This window comes from Alligator mississippiensis, chromosome 2, assembly GCF_030867095.1.
Source record: "Alligator mississippiensis isolate rAllMis1 chromosome 2, rAllMis1, whole genome shotgun sequence".
Taxonomy (NCBI): domain Eukaryota; kingdom Metazoa; phylum Chordata; order Crocodylia; family Alligatoridae; genus Alligator; species Alligator mississippiensis.
In genome coordinates this window covers 201,371,445-201,390,426 of record NC_081825.1, presented here as the reverse complement: position 1 = coordinate 201,390,426, position 18,982 = coordinate 201,371,445, and the positions used below count along the sequence as shown (strand labels likewise).

Sequence of the window (18,982 nt, the reverse complement as noted above, 5' to 3'; positions counted from 1 at the left end):
CACCAGCAGCCAGTGGCCTCAGGATTCTGTAGCAGGTCCACCCCATGGTAGCCATTTCCCCAACTTCTACTAGCCCACTGACAACCTGGCAGGTCAAAAGAAACAGTGCTGAAGGCCATATGTTGGATACCTCTAGACTAAATGGTGAGGCCACTGTTGAGACATATGTACACATGCAAAAACTTAATGAGGCTACAACTAATGATGATTTTAAATATAACATCACCCAGTGTAATCAATGACTTGCATAACAAGCATATTAACTGATCATGGCTAACTGCTAATACAATGCAGAGTAGAAGGTAAGAAATTAAATGTATATAATATATCATGAGGCTCACATTTTCTACCCTTTTAAAACAACTACGAAACTTGAAAGCTAAGACACCAACTCTTAACAGCCGCAATAACCTTGAGTGGCCTCTCAGAAAATGGCATCAACACAAAAAAATGGCTGCAGGGGACAGGCTCAGAGCCATATATCTAAAGCAGACTGCTGGGTATTATCTGTAGAGGTACTTGACTTCTCTTTGCAAATGATGTCCTGTCACCCATACAGCTGTCTCTCAGTCAAACCTAAGAAAATTACAACATTTAATTCTGTGTGCAGTAATTCATTCTAAGATCACTTTTTCTTTGGAATAAAACAGTAAATTTTCCCAATCTCCTTCTAGGAAACACTTAAGAAAAGAGCTATAAAATACAACATTTTAACCAATGACTGAAAAAATGTAGTCATGCAAGCCACATGAAAAAGACTAAATCTAACCCATGATTGACTACAATTCTCTCAGGAACCTTAGAAACCCATGTACTCCAGGCGCCCTTTTTCAGATGGACTTAACAGATCTTCAGCTATCCAAAAAAAGGCTGAAATTAGTACAGTTCAACCAATCTATTTCATTTGCAAGTCCTATTGATAATTACACCATGACAGACACTGTTCCTTTTGCAACTCTGGGAGGTAATCTTAGGGCAAGGCTCAATTTAGCTTTTGCTCTCTGCAGTGGGAGCAGGTTATACACAGATCATACCACCCACTGAAAGGATAGGGTGTAGACAGTGATGATAACTCCACCAGCAACTGTAATACTATAGCATGTTGGTCCCAGCTCTAGTCCCTCTGTGACATTTTAAAGCAAACAATGGCAGGAGCACAGGAATCATAGGATCACAGGAAAGTAGGGGTTGGAAGGGATCTCATGAGGTCCAGCCCCTGCTCAAGGCTGGAACATCCCTACCTGAACCATCCCAGCCAAGTGTCTGTCAAACCTCCTCATGAAAATTTCCACGGATGGAGAGTCCACAACTTCCGTAGGTAGCCTGTTCCAATGCTTGACTACCCTCACTGTCAGAAAGCTCTTCCTAATCTCCAACTTAAATTTCCCCTTCTAAGGCTGAAGTCATTGCTCCTAATCCTGTCCCCTATGTCCACCAAGAAAAACCCATCTCCATCTTCAAATCCCGAGTCTTCCAGTCTCCAGATTAAATAACCCCAGCTCTTTCATCCTTTCCTCATAAGTCATGACTCCTAGGTCTCTAATTATTTTTTGTTGTTTTCCTCTGGACTCTTTCCAATCTGTCCATATTCTTCTTGAAGTGGGGGGCCCAAAACAAGACACAGTACTCCAGGTGAGGCCTCACCAGTGCTAAAAAGTGCAGAAGAATCACTTCCCTTGACCTGCAAGTGACACCCCTTTTAATACAACCCAGTGTGCGTGCTATTGGCTTTTTTTCAACAAAAACATGTTGCTGGATCATATTTAGCTTATAGTCTACTGCAGGGGTGGGCAACCCCCAGCATGGGTGCCAGAGCATGACACGCAATGGCATTTTTGTTGGCATGTGCACCTCAGGGCGGATGGCAGAGGAGACCTGAGGAGCCTGATCCTTGTTATGGTAGCGCAGCCCCAGCCCCTTCCTCATCTATCTTGAGGCACATGTGCACCCACCACCAGCAACCAATTGGTCTGGGGCTCCGCAGACCCTGGTGCAGCTGCTTGCCGCCTCCCCACCTCCTGCTGTGAATAGCCTGGGCTCTGTGGCAGGTAGCACGGCCTGCCCAGAGCCTGAGCTGGCTGTGGCAGGCAGCTGGGAGGCTGCACCAAAGTACGTAGAGCCCCAGCCCAGCTCGTTGCTGGTGGTGAGTGCATGTGCACCTCAGGGAGAATGGCGGGGAAGGGGCTGGGGCTCCACTGCCACAATGAGGATCAGGCCCCTCGCAATTCCCCCACCATGCCAATATCTTACAAGTCAAGGTTACAGGTGTTTTTGGCACTCTGTCCAAAACTGTTGCCAACCCCTGGCCTACTGTTACCACCCAGGACATAGATTCATAGACATTAGGGCTGGAAGGGACCTTGGAAGAACTTTGAGTCCAGCCCCCTACCCCAGGGGCAGGAAGTCAGCTGGGGTCATAGGATCCCAGTAAGATAAACATCCAAATGTCTCTTGAAGGCATTAAAGCAGGTGCTTGAACCACCTCTGGCGGCAGTCTATTCCAAACCTTGGGGGCTTGGGCAGTAAAGACGTTCTTCCTTATGCCCAGCCTGAAACAGTCATGGAGGAGTTTGTGACCATTCGATCTTGTCCTCCCTTGGGGCGCTCTGGTGAACAGACATTCCCCCAGATCCTGGTGAGCACTCCTGATAAACTTATGTGGCCACCAGATCACCCCTGAGCCTGCGCTTTTCCAGGTTGAAGAGTCCCATAGCTCTCAGCCTCTAATCATAAGGTCTGTTTTCCTGACCTCTGATCATGCACGTGGCTCTCCTCTGGACTCTCTCAAACTTCTCCACATCCTTTTTGAATTGTGGAGCCTAAAACTAGACACAGTACTCCAGCTGCAGCCTCATCAAGGCTGAGTACAACGGGAGAATGACGTCCTGGGAATTTGGTTGAGAAGCATCTATGGATGCAAGCCAGCATTTTGCTCGCTTTGCTAGCCACTGCATCACATTGAAGGCTCATGTTCATCTTGCGGTCAGTCATGACCCCCCAAGTCCCTTTCGTCCATAGTGCTAGCCAGCATAGCATTGCCAAGCCTATAAGCTTGCTGCGGATTTTTCTTCCCAAGGTGGAGAACCTTGCATTTTTCGTTGTTAAACACCATCAGGTTCTCATCTGCCCATTTCCTAAACCCGTCAAGGTCAGCCTGGATCGCCCTCCTGTCCTCAGGTGTGGATGCTTTACCCCAAAGTTTGGTACCGGCAGCAAACCTGGCCAGTCCACTTCTGACGCCAATGTCCACATCATTAATGAAGATGTTGAATAATATAGGCCTAAGGACAGAGCCTTGAGGGACCCCACTGGTCACAGCGCACCACGACAATGGACTCCCATCAACCATCATCCTCTGGGTCCAACCACGGAACCAATTCCCCAGCCAGCAGACCATGGTGAAGCCGAGGTCACAGCTAGCCAGTTTTGCTAAAAGGTGATCATGGGCTACCAGATCAAAGGCTTTTTTGAAGTCAAGATATATGACATCAATCTCTTCTCCCTTGTCCAGGTGATAGGTCACCTGGTCACAAAAGAAAATAAGATTGGTCAAGCAAGACCTAAACCCGTGCTGGCTATCCCTCAGGATTTTGCCATCAGCCAGTCTGTTGAGAATGGTCTCTTTGAAAATCTCTTCTAGGATCTTCGCCGGGATAGAGGTCAGGCTGATGGGCCTGTAGTCTGCCGGATCCACTTTCCTCCCTTTCCTGAAAATAGGCACCACATTGGCCTTCTTCCAATCATTGGGCACTTCACCAGAGCACCAAGAGTTCTCGAAGATCCATGCCAGGGGCTAAGTTATGATGCTTGCCAGCTCCTTGAGTACCCTGGGGTATACGCTGTCAGGGCCTGCTGACTTGAAGGTATCCAGCCTCTAAAGGTGTTCCTTCACAAGGTCAGCATTGATGGAGGGTAAGGAATCTCCCTCACCCAGGCCTTCGCATCCCGTAATGGACAGGGGCATCCTGTGGTACTGGTGAAAGACTGACACAAAATACCTATTTAGCAAGTTGGCTTTTTCCTGGGAGTCGGTTGTCAACTGTCCCGCGTGGTTTAGCAGGGGTCCAATGTTGCCCTTGCTTTTCCTCTGGCTCCCCACATATCTAAAAAAGGACTTTTTATTGTCCTTGATGCTTGTAGCTAGTTGGAGTTCAGCCACAGCCTTGGCTTTCCTGGTTCGCTCTCTGCAGGTTCAGACCAGCGCAGAATATTCCTCCTTTAAGGTGGATCCTGTCCTCCATCCTTTGTAGGCCTCTCTTTTCAGACGCAGGAGGTCCGCTAGTTCCCTGCAGAGCCAAGGGGGCTGCTGTGCCCTTTTGCTGCCTTTCCTCTGAGATGGAATAGACTTTGTTTGTCCAGGTCCTTCTCCAGAGTACACTGCAGTCTAGACACTCATTCCCCAGTCTATATTTTTTCATGCAATTGTTCTATCCTAAGTGCAGGACTTTGCAAGCTCATCTGATTGATTGCACACCATTTCTCCAATCATTCTGGAACCTAGCCCTAACCTCCAGAATGACTGCAACTCTGTCCAACTTGGTGTCATTTGCAAATTTGCTACGCACGCACCTGATCCCGTCATCCAAATTCTTAATGGAGATATTAAACAAAACCACACCCAGGACAGATCCTTGGAGAACCTCACTTGATACCTCCTCCCAAATGAGTCACTGATGACTACTCTTTGAACACAATGATTGAAATAGTTATGTATCCACATTACAGTACTTTCATTTAGTCTGTATTTCCTCAGTTTGTTAATAAGAATGCCATGAAAGACAGTGTCAAAGACCTTGCTAAAGTCAAGATATATGAGATCTACTGCTCTCTCCCCAACCACACAGGTCACCTTACCATAAAAAGAAATCGGGTTGGTGAAGCATGACTACCCTTGTTGACTCCATGCTAGTTGTTCCTGATCACCTTGTTCTCTTCTTGTTCAAAATAAAGTTGTTCTCTTCTCACCTTGTTCAAAATAAATTCCTTGAGAACTTATTCCATAATTTCTCCAGGTATCAAGGTCAGACTGACTAGTCTGTAATTCTCCAGATCCTCCCTCCTTTCCTTTTTTAAAGATGGGCAGCACTATATTTGTCCATCTCCAATCCTCTAGGACAAGGGCAGGCAAAGTCCGGCCTGTGGGCCAGATGGGGTCTGTAGCAGACTCCATTTCTCAGCAGCCCCTGCCTGCATCGCTGTGACCGGTTTCCATGGAGACCCCAGGACTGATGGCACTGTGACAGCATGGGGCCAAGGTTTCCATGGAGACTGACCCCAGCAGTTCTGGCAGGGCACACAGCAAGTGTGCAGGCAGCAGACAGAAGCTTTGCCCCTGCTCCAGACCACACTGTCACCACTGCAAAATCCCAGCTCCGGCTCCGACGTAGCTCCCCACCCAGCTGCACACTGTGCCAGCACTGTTGGGGCTGGTCTCCATAGAAACCCCAGCCCTGCGCTGTCACGGCACTGCTGCTCCTGGGGTCTCATTGTAAACCGGCTACAGAGACATGGGCAGGGACTGCTGGGAAATGGAGTCCGTCTGCTGGCCGGATCCACCATTGTACCTACCCGTGATCTCTGACCTCACCCAACCTCCATAAGTTTTCAACAAGGATAGCCAATGGCTCATAAATAATCTTGGCCATTTCCTTCAGTACCCTAGGGTACATCCCAACCCATCCCACCAACCTGAAAGCATCTAGCTAATCTAATTAAGCCCTAACCTGTTCTGCCACTACTCCAAGCTGTTTGACTCCTTCCCTATCTTTGCTGCCAGCTGTGCTCCGTTAGCTGCCCCTATTTGTGAAGACTAAAATAAACAAGGCATTAAATACTTCAGTCTTCTCTGCATTATCCGTAACTAAGTTGCCTTCTGCATTCCTTAAAGGACCTATTGGGGGGGGGGGGTTGTCATCCCCTTATTTTGGTCATATTTCTAGAATCCCTTTTTATTGCATTTTATGTCACCTCCCAGTTTCATCTCAAACAGTGTCTGGGCCTTTGTAATTTTCACTCTGCATGCCCATGTGATACTCTTATACTTTTCCCTCATACTATAACCATATTTCCACATTTTGTAGGATTTCTTTTTGATATTCAGTTCACTGAAGAGATTGCTGTATAGCCAGGCTGACCTCCTGTTGTCCTTCCCATTCTTCCATCACATTGGGACAGCTTGCTCCTGTACCCTTAAAAGAAGGGCCTCCTTAAAAGAACAACCAGATCTCCTGGATACCTTTTCCCCTCTGACTTGCCTCCCAAGGGATCTGTCCATCAGATGTCCCTGAGTTTGTTACAGTCTGCTTTTCTGAAACCCAGTGTCTTTATTTTGATGCTCTCCTTCCTTCCACCCCTTAGGATCTTGAATTTCATGGTGACCATCATGCAAGTTACCTTCCACCTTCATATACTCAACCAATTCCTCCGTGTTTGAGAGCAACAGTTGAGAAGATCTTCCCCTTAGCTTTCTGGAATAGGTAATAGAGAGGCCAACTATCTCCACCACTCTCCAAGAATTTGTTGGACCGCTTATGTACTACTGTGTTTCCCTTCCAGCAAATGTCCTGATACAAAAAGAGAACCTGCAATTTGGAAACTTCCATCAAGTGTTTAAAGAAGGCCTCATCCACCTCTTCCTCCTGGTTTGATGGCCTGCAGCAGACACCCACCATGACATCCCTCCTGCTACTCTCTTGTCTGACCTTTACCCAGAGGTTTTCACAGGCCCACCTTCCACTTCATACTGAACCTCATACCAGTTGTACATCTCCTTTATCATGTATAAAGGGCAACACCTCCTCCTTTTTTCCCCTGCCTGTCCTTCCTGAACAAGTTATAGCCATCCCACCATGTCTCTAATCAACATTATATCATAGTTCCTCAGCTGTTGTAGGACCTCCTGTTCTTCCTACTTTTCCCCCCACGCTTCTACCATTAATGTATAAACATCTCAGGTATCTAACTGATCGTCCTATTTTCTCCTTGACAACACTTGTAAGGCTCCTACTACTTCTCCCTCTTACCAAGATTTTATCCAGGTCATTCGACTCTTTACTCAACTCTGCGCTTTTGTTTCCATCCCCTAGTGAACCTAATCGAAAGCCCTCCTCACTATGTTAGCAAGTCTGTACACAAAGACACTCTTCCTCTTTTTTGTCAGGTAGACCCCATCTCTTCCTCCAAAAAGAAGCTATGATTATTTTTATTAATACTTCAATATTTTAATAATTACCCAGCACTTGGAACATATATTAAGTAAAATCTACCTTCAGTCCTTTAGGCCTTTTCCCTTGTTAGCTAAATCTTACTGTAGCTAATTGGCCACTACGTGATAATTTTCTTGTTGTGGTTCATGATTTTGTTTTTAGGTTGAAAACTACTTTCTATAGGGGTTATAAAAATGTGTGCATCTTCTGTGAGAAAATATTACAGTTTGGAGTAGAAGAATGGATTACAAAACCACCTGTCTGGACAACTTTTGTATAAGGTCAAGCAGGAAAGGGAAAACCATGCTATTTGAAGGGTGGTCCAATGTCTGACCAGTCCATATGTAACATAATACCTAGTTGATATAAAACATATTTTCTAGTGGAGTTAACTATTTTGTTTAAAAAGTTGTATTAAACTTATTTCACTGGGCCTTTTCTGTAATTTACTCAGGTGCATATGTTTAAATAGGACATAGCCACAGGATTAACTCTTTAATGGCAAAAAACAGCAAGAGAGACTTACTTTCATAAAACATTAGAGTTGTGGGTCGGTACCAGAACTGACACTTCATTCAGTACACACAGATTTATTACTGAAACTTAGGAGAGACTTGCATTTATTTATTCCTGAAGTGAATTTGATCTCTGCTTGTACTTGAAAATCAGAATTTGACACTTAAGTACATAAACAGGAGATTGGGGAAAGAAGTAACACATTAAAGTAATGAAAAACACCCACATCAGTCAAATAAAGAATAATAAAAGAATTACTTTATATGAAACGCTGTAGACCTAAACACTTTCAGTAGGGCACTGCTCTTGCGTATCTCCTAACCAGAAAGTATACCTGAGAACGCTAACCATTCCCAACAAAAGCAAAATAATTTAATCAAATGGCATACTGGCTGTATCATCTATCACAGATCAAATCCTGTGTGACTGCACACGTCACAGGAAGTGAGAATTTCTCCGCTTCCTTCTAGTCCTGCATAACTCCACTTTGACAGGCTCAGACAGTGGAAAGAGTCAGAGGTAGTTTTTGCGAGGGGCTGCAATCAGTTTTGACAGCCAGTTCTGACAGCCAGCCAACCAAAGTAAGATCCTGGTTGGATAAGCAGCATAGCGTAGCTGGGGATGAGATTCTATTACTATCAGGGGAGCTTCAGACTGGACTGGCAGGTGGGAGGAAGTTAGGTTACTCTTGGTAGCAGGAGAAGACACTTGGCCAGGGGATTTTATAAGTTAGGTTGTAGGTGACAGAGTCTAGCTGGATCAATCATTAGCGCTAAACTACTCTTCTTTATGCTTCAGTTTAGTCTTTTATGAAATGGGGATAATACTATTTCCTGCTTTTGTGAAATGTTTTGAGATCAATGGATGAGAAGTGATTTTATATAGAGAGAAATGCATACCAATATTAGTACCATTAATGGCCTCTTTAGAACAACTCCTGATTTAGACTTGTACATGAAGAAAAGCAGGTCTTTAACACAATTAAAAATTAACTAAAACAAAAAGGCCTATGGAAAAAAGCTAACACTGCTTTAACTTGACACTAGCACATATGAAATGCCTGCAAAGCCTGAGGCCAACATGGCACATTAAGGACAATGTGTGAGCGTTTGTGTAAATTTCCTTTGCTATCAATGATACTCCTGAAAATAAATGAGTCACTGTATCAAGTGGAAAGGGGGAAAAGGCTGTACATTTATCCAGTAAACAATTCAGCAACATAACACTATAGCCCTTGCAGCATTATAATTTTACATAGCTCTCAAGGACACAACCTCCTAGCAGGCATCAGGCAAGTTGTCTCTAAATCCATACCCCACTTTCTGCACATGGGTTGGGAAATCATTCCAGCAGCAGGTGCAAAGAGATTTAAGAGCCCCCTCCTGAACTGGATGGCTATATAACCCTTCTGGCAGTCTGCCAGCTGTCTCCCATAATGCTTAACACTCTTTTAAAGCAGTGGGGGCCAACCTTTTTGGCAGGCATGCCACAAATTATCCCCGCATCCTCCCTGAGTGCCACTCCAATCCCTTTCTCCCATTCCCTTACCCAACCTGCTGCTCAGCATTCTGCTTCTTGCCCTGTGCTTCCTCTACCTGATCTGATGCTCTGCTTTCTACTCCGTCCTACTGCCACTTTGCTGCCTGCCCCCTTCCTAATCTACCACGTACCACACACAAAGGTTGCTCATGTCATTTGTGGCCCCCATGCTGTGGGGTTAGCCACCCCTGTTTTCAAGAAACCACTTGTATCCAACCTTTCAGACAGGTCATTGTGACTGCCTTACTGAAGCTAGCTTCCTGGATGCCAGGCAGAATTCACTGGGGGCACTTTTTTTCTTTTCTTTGTGAAGTTTTGGCTTTTGAGTTACAACCTTAGGGCCCTGATCCTACCAACAAAGGCATGCAAGCCATCTTATGCATATTAATAATTTCACTTGGGTTTGATGGGAATGTTCATACCTTTATGATTTTGCAGGACTGAAATCTTAAGTTTCAACTCACAGAGACCATTGGAAGACAAAATTTTAGAAAGCAATCTACCTAGAGGCTGATAGCAGGCTGGACTGTAGCCTCCTGGTTGGAACACAGCTGCAGGACAAACAGATTGAGACTACATTCTGTCTGTATTGAAATCAATAGCAACATTTTCACGGACTCAGTGGGGCTAGAAAGTAACCCTAGGTTTATATTTTCTGCTCTGTGACTAACACTACATAGAAACACAGGTATTAGCATATCAGGTTAGATGAGGGAACACCTGGACTTGTAACCTGTCTCTGACATGGGCCACACTCAGATGTTTCAGCTCAGGTTTTATGCATATAGCAAATAAAAGATCAATTTTGTTTGCAACCGTAGTGGTTGTTTGTCAAATGAAAATATATCAGCTGGTTTTGTTTTCCAGCTGTTAAAAGGTATTAGGAAATGTTATAGGCTAATTGCCTGCCAAATTTAAGTCTGAGCTGCTTAGCTATGACGTGCCTCCTGAAATCAAAAAGCGACATTCAAATTCACTGCTTCTGCATTCCAGTCTTCCTTCTTCCTCTTTAGTCATGTCACTCTTTCTTCAAGTAGTAAATATGTTGCCATCAGCTTCACTCCCCAAATCAATTGTCTGATATTGGAAAGAAAGGACCTATGCTCTGTGCTTTCCTATTACCTCTGACATTTTCAGATATTCACCTGGAAAGCAAAAATACCTATTATGCATCAGGGCTTGGGTCTTCTACACGGGGGCAGAAACATGCTGTCTTCCTGAGACACTGAAACAATCCCACACTGTGGCAATCTTTAATTGCTAAACACTAAGTAAAGCCTATAATGACCAACTATAGCATTTTCAAAACCCAATATAACAGTTATGTAGTTAGCCTGCACTTCTCTTACAGTTATCGCTTGTTGGGGAAGCAATTTCTCTCTCAAGCTCTGACTTATATTTCCAGTCTATTTCATCTCCTTGTTGACTCTGTAGTTTAATCCTGTTTCTGGAGGTGTCAGTTTACCACAGAAATAACTCTGCCGACATCCCTGAGGATTGTGAATCACCAGACACCAAGTGAGTGAACGAAGGGGATGGCAGAGAGTAGGAAACAAAAAGATCCAGACATGAAAAGAAACACATTTAAAGAATACTGCATTTTTTACAGCATGTCTGAGCCATGCATGTCATTAGGATCACACTAACCTTGTCAGGTGAAAAACCAAATATCTACTTCAACTTAAGAATTTCATTATCCTTACTCCTTGTCTGAATCACCCTCATGCCTCACTGCTGTACTTGGTGCAATTTGTTGAAAAGGGAGTGTCAGACTTCCTTACCTACAAGGGGTCTCTTTGGGGTGGCTATGCTGGGGGATTTTAGGTATTAGTGGGACCGCTCATTCCTCACGGAGACTAGCCTCCAGCCCATGGAGCCCCCACCCTCATATGCTGCAGAGGGAAGCCTGCCTGAAAGAATGAAAGCAGCACAGAAAGAATAAAACCTTGTGAAAAAGGAAATCTGTCCATGCTCTCTATGGCAACCTAATGACCCCTTGTTTGGCCTTTCAGCTCCAATGGGCTCTTTCCAATCCCTCTTTGGAAGTAGTTCACTTTGCTAAGGAAAGACGCTTCTTTCATCAAAACAGAGCTAGCTCTCCATTCAGATATCTGTTCCCATTTCCAGAGTTGGGAGCAAACTGAACACCTATTAATGCAGTGGTGGCCAAACTTTTTGGCAAGTGTGCCACAGATAAATCCAGCAGCCTCCCTGAGTGCAATTCCAATTCCCTTCTCCTGCCTGATCTATCTGCCCTGTTTCATGCCCAATCTGCTGCTCTGCTTTCTGCTTCCTGCCCTGTACTCCCTACTCATTCCTTTGCTCCAATTTCTGCTTCCTGCCAACTGCCTCTGTGCTGCCTGTCCCTTTCCTGATCTGCTGTGTGCCACATAGGGGCTGCCTGCGCTGCTTGTGACTCATCTGCCTCAAGTTGGACACCCCAGCACTAACAGATCCAATGACATAGTAAGCATGGCCAAAAGTTTCTACTGAAGCTCCCATAGGGTACGTTTTCTTGGTTATGCCAAAGCTCAAAAGAGGATCTGAAGGTATTATGTCAACTTACGCCTTAGGAAAACCATGTAAATCTAGTTGCTTCTAGCTCAGTGCTTTGATCAGCATGAACAGGAATATTTTGCTGGGAACAATTTATAGAACCACACAGACTGCAAATTCTTTGTAGCACTGTAGCAACAGCCAATTCTGGCCATGTTTTTATAATGCTGACCCCAATCCTAATTGGGGTCTCTGAAATGTATGTTAAACTAAATATGAAAAAGTATATTAAGTGTCATAAATTACCTGGGGGAGTGAGGGAATTCCACAGAACACAATTCTAATAAAAGCCTTTAACAAAGAAACCACTACCCATAGTGGTCAGAGGTACAGATCTAGGACTGACTTCTGGCTTCATTTGTAGCGTGGAGAGGCTACTTTATTTGTAGACATTTCTTTTAATAAAAATCTAAAAGCCTCTTATTTTAAAAAGTATATGTTTGGAAAAAAGATAATATTTATTAAGTACACTCAGTTCTAAAAGGAAATATTTTGGGCAAGGTTAGTAGAAAAGGAGAAATAGCCTCCAATTATTTGCATTTTTTTAATTATCTTAAATTGCACAGCTATTTGTTCTTCATAATGTTCTCATATATGCAAACGTTCCATTAACTCAATGGAACTTTTTATCATTAGGAAAACTGAACGTTTTCAGTATGGTTTCTCCAATATGTTTCAAATTAGAGGGTAAGTGTGGTTTTATGTTGATAGTTGAAATTTTAAACTTTACAATTTAATCCACTACCACAAAACACCATTAAAAAAGATACAGCATCTTAGAAAATCAAGGGCCTAGTCTTTCAAGCCCTCAAAATGCAGAACATCCACTGGAACCAATGAAATTTTGGGGCTTGCAAGATTAAACACAAAAGTATCATGTCTCAGGAACAATTAAATGCCAATCCTAATGTATATCAATGTGTTCCAGTGTATCTGTTGGCAAAACCAAGCACTGGGAGTTAGGCTTCCTAAAATTCTGTCCTAAAAAGTTACTTAACCATTCTTTACTTTCATTTCCTTAAGCAAAACCACCTTTAAGAAGTGCTACGAAGCTCAGTTATTAGGACATGATCCAATAGTTTTGTCCCTGACAAGAGGGAAAAAGTTCTTAAGGCTGAAGCCTTTGAAAATCTCTGATAAATAGTACTATAGAAGTAAAATGCATTTAATTATTTGAATTACTGCTATTTAATACTTAGAATGGGAAGTGAATAACTCAGGGGAAATATTACTGGAATGAAGGAGATCTGATTTTCTTATACAAACTGGCATTTGGTTCCTGCCATTAAAAATGTTCTTTCAAATTGGAATATATTAAAATTATTAATTAGTGATAAACATTACAGTAGATTCAAATCTAAGATCTAAAAGACATGACCTGTATTATAATCTAAAAGGGCATTTATTTGTACTATATACCAAAACAGCACAATGTCCAAAAAAAAATTTCCTGGCTCAGTTTTCAGTCAAATATAGTATGTAAAAGATAGCTATAATGGTGTATATGTATTGTATAGGAGATTTTAAATCAACAGAAATGTTACTCTTAAGTAAATATAGTGAACAAGTAACCACATGAGTAAGTTTACAACCTAGGCTCAAAAAGTGGTTGATTTCCAAAATGGCTGTAAACTGTATTATAAAACTGGTTCCATAATAAGCATTTTTAACAAGGATTTTAATACACGTTTTTCACCCCATGACTGGCAACTGAAAAAGTATGAACTTGTTATAACAGCCCTCTTCCCCTTCCCTCCTAGCTTACCCTTCTATACAATTCTGATTGTTTCTGTTTTACAACTGTGCCTATTACTTACTTGCTACTATCCTTACTTTTTTTCCCCCCTCTGGTTGACCCAGACGCAAGCATTTAAAAAAATAGACAACTCAGAGCAAAATTCATCTGTTCATATGCAGGAAAATATGTAACTTTTCCATGTCCAAATTTTGAAAACATGTTGGAGGTCCAACATTTAAAACAGTAGTCAAGAAATTCTCAGTTCAGACTCCGTAAACACTCCATTTCAGTAGTCCTTCCTCCCCTGCATTTATGACCCTATCCATTGATATAATCAAATGCAACCCTGTCTCTTTTGTCATGTATGTTATTTATAGCACTAACTGCTATACATAGTGCTTTAGTTAGGTAAGTTTAATTGCAAAGGTAGCTTAAATACATCATAATTCCCTCCCACTTCCTAAGCTACACCATCTCCTAGACGATAAAACTCCCTTCTCTCTGCTACAAGAAAAATTCTGGATGAAGATGCATGCTGGACTGTATTCTCTGCAGACTGCGGCCCCATACTAAGGGGTGTTGTAGGGTTCACAGAATCACTTTTGCTCTTGATTTAAAACACAGAACAGTACATCAACTGAGCTGTAACCTGCTGTATTTCAGTATGTTTTGTTTCTTATTTCAGTCTGACTTACAGTTCTCAGGACAGAGCTCCAAGACCCACATAGGGCTGAGGTGCACCAAACTGCTGTAGCTTGCAGCATCCAGTCTCTGTTTGCCTATGATTGATCATGCACTGTGGAAATCAGTGTGAAGAGAAGCTTCCCTTCCCACATGCTCCTAAAAAAGCATATTCCTAGTAATCTTAAATTTCCTACCCCAGCGGTGTAACTCGGTGGTGCTCAATTTTTTGGCTCCACAAACCATGAGTGGCACGGGGCTGGTCTGCCTCTCCCTGGCCCCGTACGCCCAGATTGGGCACTGTGAAGACAGAAGTGACAATTTTCGACTGATCTGGCCACAGAAAGCAGTTTATACCTGTGAATAAACACAAATGCATGGCTGCAAACAGCTTCAAAAATGGCTGACTGGGTGAAAATCTGACCCCTCATTGCATGAGGTGTCAAATAAAGACATTTCAAAATGTAGCATCTTCTGTAACTTGTGTCTGTGAAGCTCCCAACCTGTCACTATTTTCAGAATGGGGGGGGGGAAGAGAGCGGAGGGAGTTCAGTCTGAGGTTTTTTCAGCCCCCACCAGTGGTTGGGGTGGGTTTATTGGAGCCCTCACACCCCCCAAGATGGGGGGGAGGGGTCCAGTTCACCCCACCCTTCAGCAACAGTTGAGGAACCTCAGGAACAAGTTCCCTCTGCTGCCTTTCCCCCCTCCCATCCTGAAAACAGGGAGCACTGGCAGAGAGCCTGGCCATTGCTATGGAAACCTGGAGCTAGCAACTAGATTTAGGGCTGCACCAATAGAGGGGTTTTGGGCCAATACCGATTGCTGATTTTTAATGAGCCATATCGGTCAATACCAATCTGATTCCCCCTCCCCCTCCCAGCGCCCGAGCGCAGCCCAGCCCAGCCCCCCACCAGGAAGAGCCCAATGCAGCCCCAGGCCCCACAGCAGCCTGCCCCACCCCACCCCACCCCACCCCACACACAGATCTAGGGTCACACCCCGCCCCATGCCTACTGAGGTGTATGCAGTGGTGGGAGACCCCACAGGTCTGCAGGTCTGGAAATTTGATGCTATCTGGCCACAGGTCCATGAGTCCAGAAATTTGACACCAGGGGAGCAGTAATACACTTCTATGTTGTCAAATTACTGGCCCTGTGGGAAGGCCCCAGAGGCCAGGTGACATGACACTAGGGGCCAGGATCTGACCTGAGAGTCAGGGGTTGAGAAACCCTGGTATAACTGAATGGTGCACTGGACAACATCAGTAAGGTGATTTAGTTGTCCAGTGCACCATTTTTCCATGAAGACTACTTTATGTCACATAAGTCACTACTGTATTGCTCCCTAGCACATCATTACTAACTAGCTTCAGAGCCCACTGGTTCAAATTACTGCTGCCAGAAAAGAGAGTCTGGCCACCACACTACCCCAGCCCCACTGCCCACTTTGGGGGCAGTGGGACCAGCCACACATGCCATGGCCTGGGCTGACCCCGGACAAAATGCATTGGCATGCTATATCCAACCCTGCAGACTGTATTTTGCTCACTTCTCTCTGTCTTTCTCTTTCTCCAAGAAATGTAAGCACTCCTTGGGGATCCCACTGAACTTATCACTCAGAAGAAGCAATGTATACTTATTTATCCACAACATAGTTCCTGGACTGAGAGCTCAAACCAATGATAACCCTATACTCATGTATTACATATGCCTAGATCAATTCCATTGTATGGAGGGGGGGCTGCAGCCTAGAGAGCCAAAATGTAAACACTGCCATGGTTTTAGTGTAGTCCCAAACCAGGAGGGTAGGATGGCAAGGTATGAAAGAGCCTGAAAGCCATTTTGCTATTAAGTGTCTTGGATGCTAATTTAGTTAGGAAGATTAAAGACTGGCTTACTGAGAGCTGGACAATGAATCACTTAGGATTCAATGTAGTCAAAAAAGTCTCCGTTTCTACTATCATGTGGAGCTTCTACAAGCCTCCTTTGCCTCACAGAAGTTAATTACAACTTGACAGAATGTATTCCACATTTCAGGTTCCCCCTTTCCTGGCCGCAGTACAACTTTTACAAGTTCTAAGTTTCTAGCTAGCTAAATCAGGGGATGGTTCTGTCCTTTCCCAGAGAAGCCACCATGGGTCTGCTGGAGAAGAGCTTTGAAAAAGACATAGCTGAATATGCTGTTATCATTGCTACGTATCAGCACATTTTGAAACTGTAATGGACGATGTACTGGCCCTACTGAGGGAAGGCAGAGATTAAGATTTAGATTAGGTATCTTCCACTCTCAGTACTATCAAGACAAAAAAATATATAGCAGGGTAAGGCCCCAACATGACTGGAAGATGAAGGGGGAAAATGGCAACTGGAGAGAGAGTTCATCATATTGACTGCTCAAAAAACAATATATAGGGTTGGGGCTGCAAAAGGCTTAACAGAGTTAAATTCATTTCCTTTGGCTTGTCCACAGGCAGAGAGCTGGGGAAGGAGGAGGCGAGGTGCTATAAAAAGTGGACATCATACCTTCATCCTCTTCTGCACCAGCCCTACCATTGGCTGAGCAGATGATCTGCAAAAGGAAAAAGTGGCTTTATACTAAGGAGAACATGAACATGAGACTTAGCAAATAGTGAGAGCATATGGGCCTACACAGTTTATAACAGTCTACTTTATTGACAATGAAAAATTCTAATATTTGTCTTTAAAAACAAGCAAGTGTGAGAAGCTGGTCTTTTTCCTTCAATAATAATATTCTGCTCATTCCTGTGTTAATCTGACTGCATCAATAAAATGCATGTCATCTGGTTTCACTTGAATGAAAGCCTGCAGGTTGCTAAACTTTAGGGCTTTAGTAATCCCTCCCTCTTCTCCTTACTTGGCCTCTGGGCTTCACCTTTTTGCCTATTACATGTTCTTCATTTTGTCGTGTTTGGACAGATTTAGACTGAACTCTGGATTTAAAGTTCAGGAATGTGGATCCTTTTGTTCTCAATTCGGACCAGTCTTTTAATGAAACTGAAGCATTTGACAATGCTGTTTGTGCTGAGGAGATGGCCTTTGCATTGTTTAAAGTTTCTCACACTCTATTTCAGAACTGTCTGGAGTTATATCCCATGCTCTGGGCTCTCAACAGGTATGGCAGGTTGTTGTTTTTTGACAAGTTCTTTTTGAAGTCTTTTAAACAGAGCAATATTCCAGTGTTATTTGAGTAGAACTGGTCCTGCTCCCATCAACATTAATGGCATACCTGATTTCAGCAGTTGATAAGGGGGAAATGCAGTTCTGTTCATAAAACATCTGTGAAAGCAGCTTTGTAGGCATCTATATTTACTGTCACTCAGTGGCTGCATCTACATGTGCAACGGACTGTCCAGTAACTGGCATTACTGTGCAGTAATGTCGCCATACGTCTCCTCCCCCCCCCCCCGGGCTACTAAGCAGTAGCTCGTTACTACTGCATAGTAGTGTCGCCAGATAGTTAGTGCCTGGCAACACTACTGTGCCATAGCAGCAAGCTATGGCGCAGTAGCTCATTGCTACTGCACTGTATGGTCTCGTGTAGACGCGCCCAGTGACTTCCATATTAGATGGGATTAATTTGCTAGTAAAAATTTGGTTACACTAGTAATCAGCACCCTAAGCGTAGCATAACATCTCAGTCAGAGTCCTTGGCGTCCTTTCTAACTACCACACTAGCTACAATAAATATTCAACCTCAATTACCTGGTTAGGGATTGTGTTGGTGACCTGTGAGTCAGAACAGAATCCAGCTCCCCCTTCTATAACCAGGTTGAGTCTAGGTGCAGTAAAAATGGATTTCTGTCACTAAGGTTAAGTATACAGGACTCTGATCACACAATCACACTCAGGGAACAAACCAGTGCCAATATGCTAGGTAGCCCTTCTATGCCTACAATTTTACTTTAAGCAGGGGTCAGGCAAAAAAATGAATCTCACTCTATTAGAGCTACAACCGGGGTCCCAGTAAGACATGATCAAGAATTACAACTGGTTTCTTGAAATCCTGTATCTTCCACAGTATCTGGATGGAAAATCCTTCCTTCGGGCTTTGTGAACTTATCAATGCATCCTAAGGTAGGCCCAGCATAGGGCAACTTGACTTGCCACATCACATACCTTGCCTGCTCCCTCCCTTCCCCTGAACCACTGAGCTTGCAAAGTGTTCTCTGCAAAGCCCAAATTCGGGGCTTATGGGAAGGACATGTGGGCAGGTCCCTTTGGCTTCAAATGATTTGGCTCTCTTCAGCTAGCTGTGGTGCCCAAATATGCAAAATCATAGATTGTACCCAGTATATTGCCAGATTTTTTAATATATGCAAAACTATAAATCAAAAGACTTGTGTGAAGGTCAGTTAATTATTAGCCTTATGTTTCCTGAATTGCAAACCCCAGATTTTACTAAAACATTTATACTTCAATAAAATGTGTTTGATTATACAACAAATTGCAAGGGGCTGCATATTCTGTTTCTTATATAGGTGCTGTGCATGTCTACACTAGACACTTTACTGCACAGCAACCTAAATTACTGTACAGTAAAACATCACCATCTGCATGGCAATTAGGGCACAGTAGACTCATTTACTGTGCTGCCTGATAGGCCCATCAGATACAGGTGATATCCAGCAGCACAGTAAATTACTGTACTTAAAACAAGTGTGTGACTCTAATTGAGCCAGAGTATTTAAGTAATTGTCAAATTGAGCTCAAATCCAGCTTTATTCCTA

The 18,982-nt window shown here is 43.6% G+C and overlaps 1 protein-coding gene across 7 annotated transcripts in view; it reads right to left on the bottom strand.

Moving 5' to 3' along the window:
• Positions 1-18,982, bottom strand: part of TEAD1 (TEA domain transcription factor 1) — a 248,489-nt gene that overhangs the window by 177,416 nt on the left and 52,091 nt on the right. For 4 of the 7 annotated variants that reach the window (XM_059722689.1, XM_059722691.1, XM_059722690.1 and 1 more), the window contains exon 1: positions 14,433-14,629. The exons of 2 other annotated variants lie outside the window; for them this stretch is intronic. In XM_059722689.1, coding sequence (XP_059578672.1) covers positions 14,433-14,614 — 182 coding nt within the window. In that variant the 5' untranslated portion in view covers positions 14,615-14,629. Of the gene's footprint in view, positions 1-14,432; positions 14,630-16,757; positions 16,804-18,982 lie in introns of those variants that run through there. One more of the 7 variants, XM_014602349.3, reaches the window with a different exon arrangement.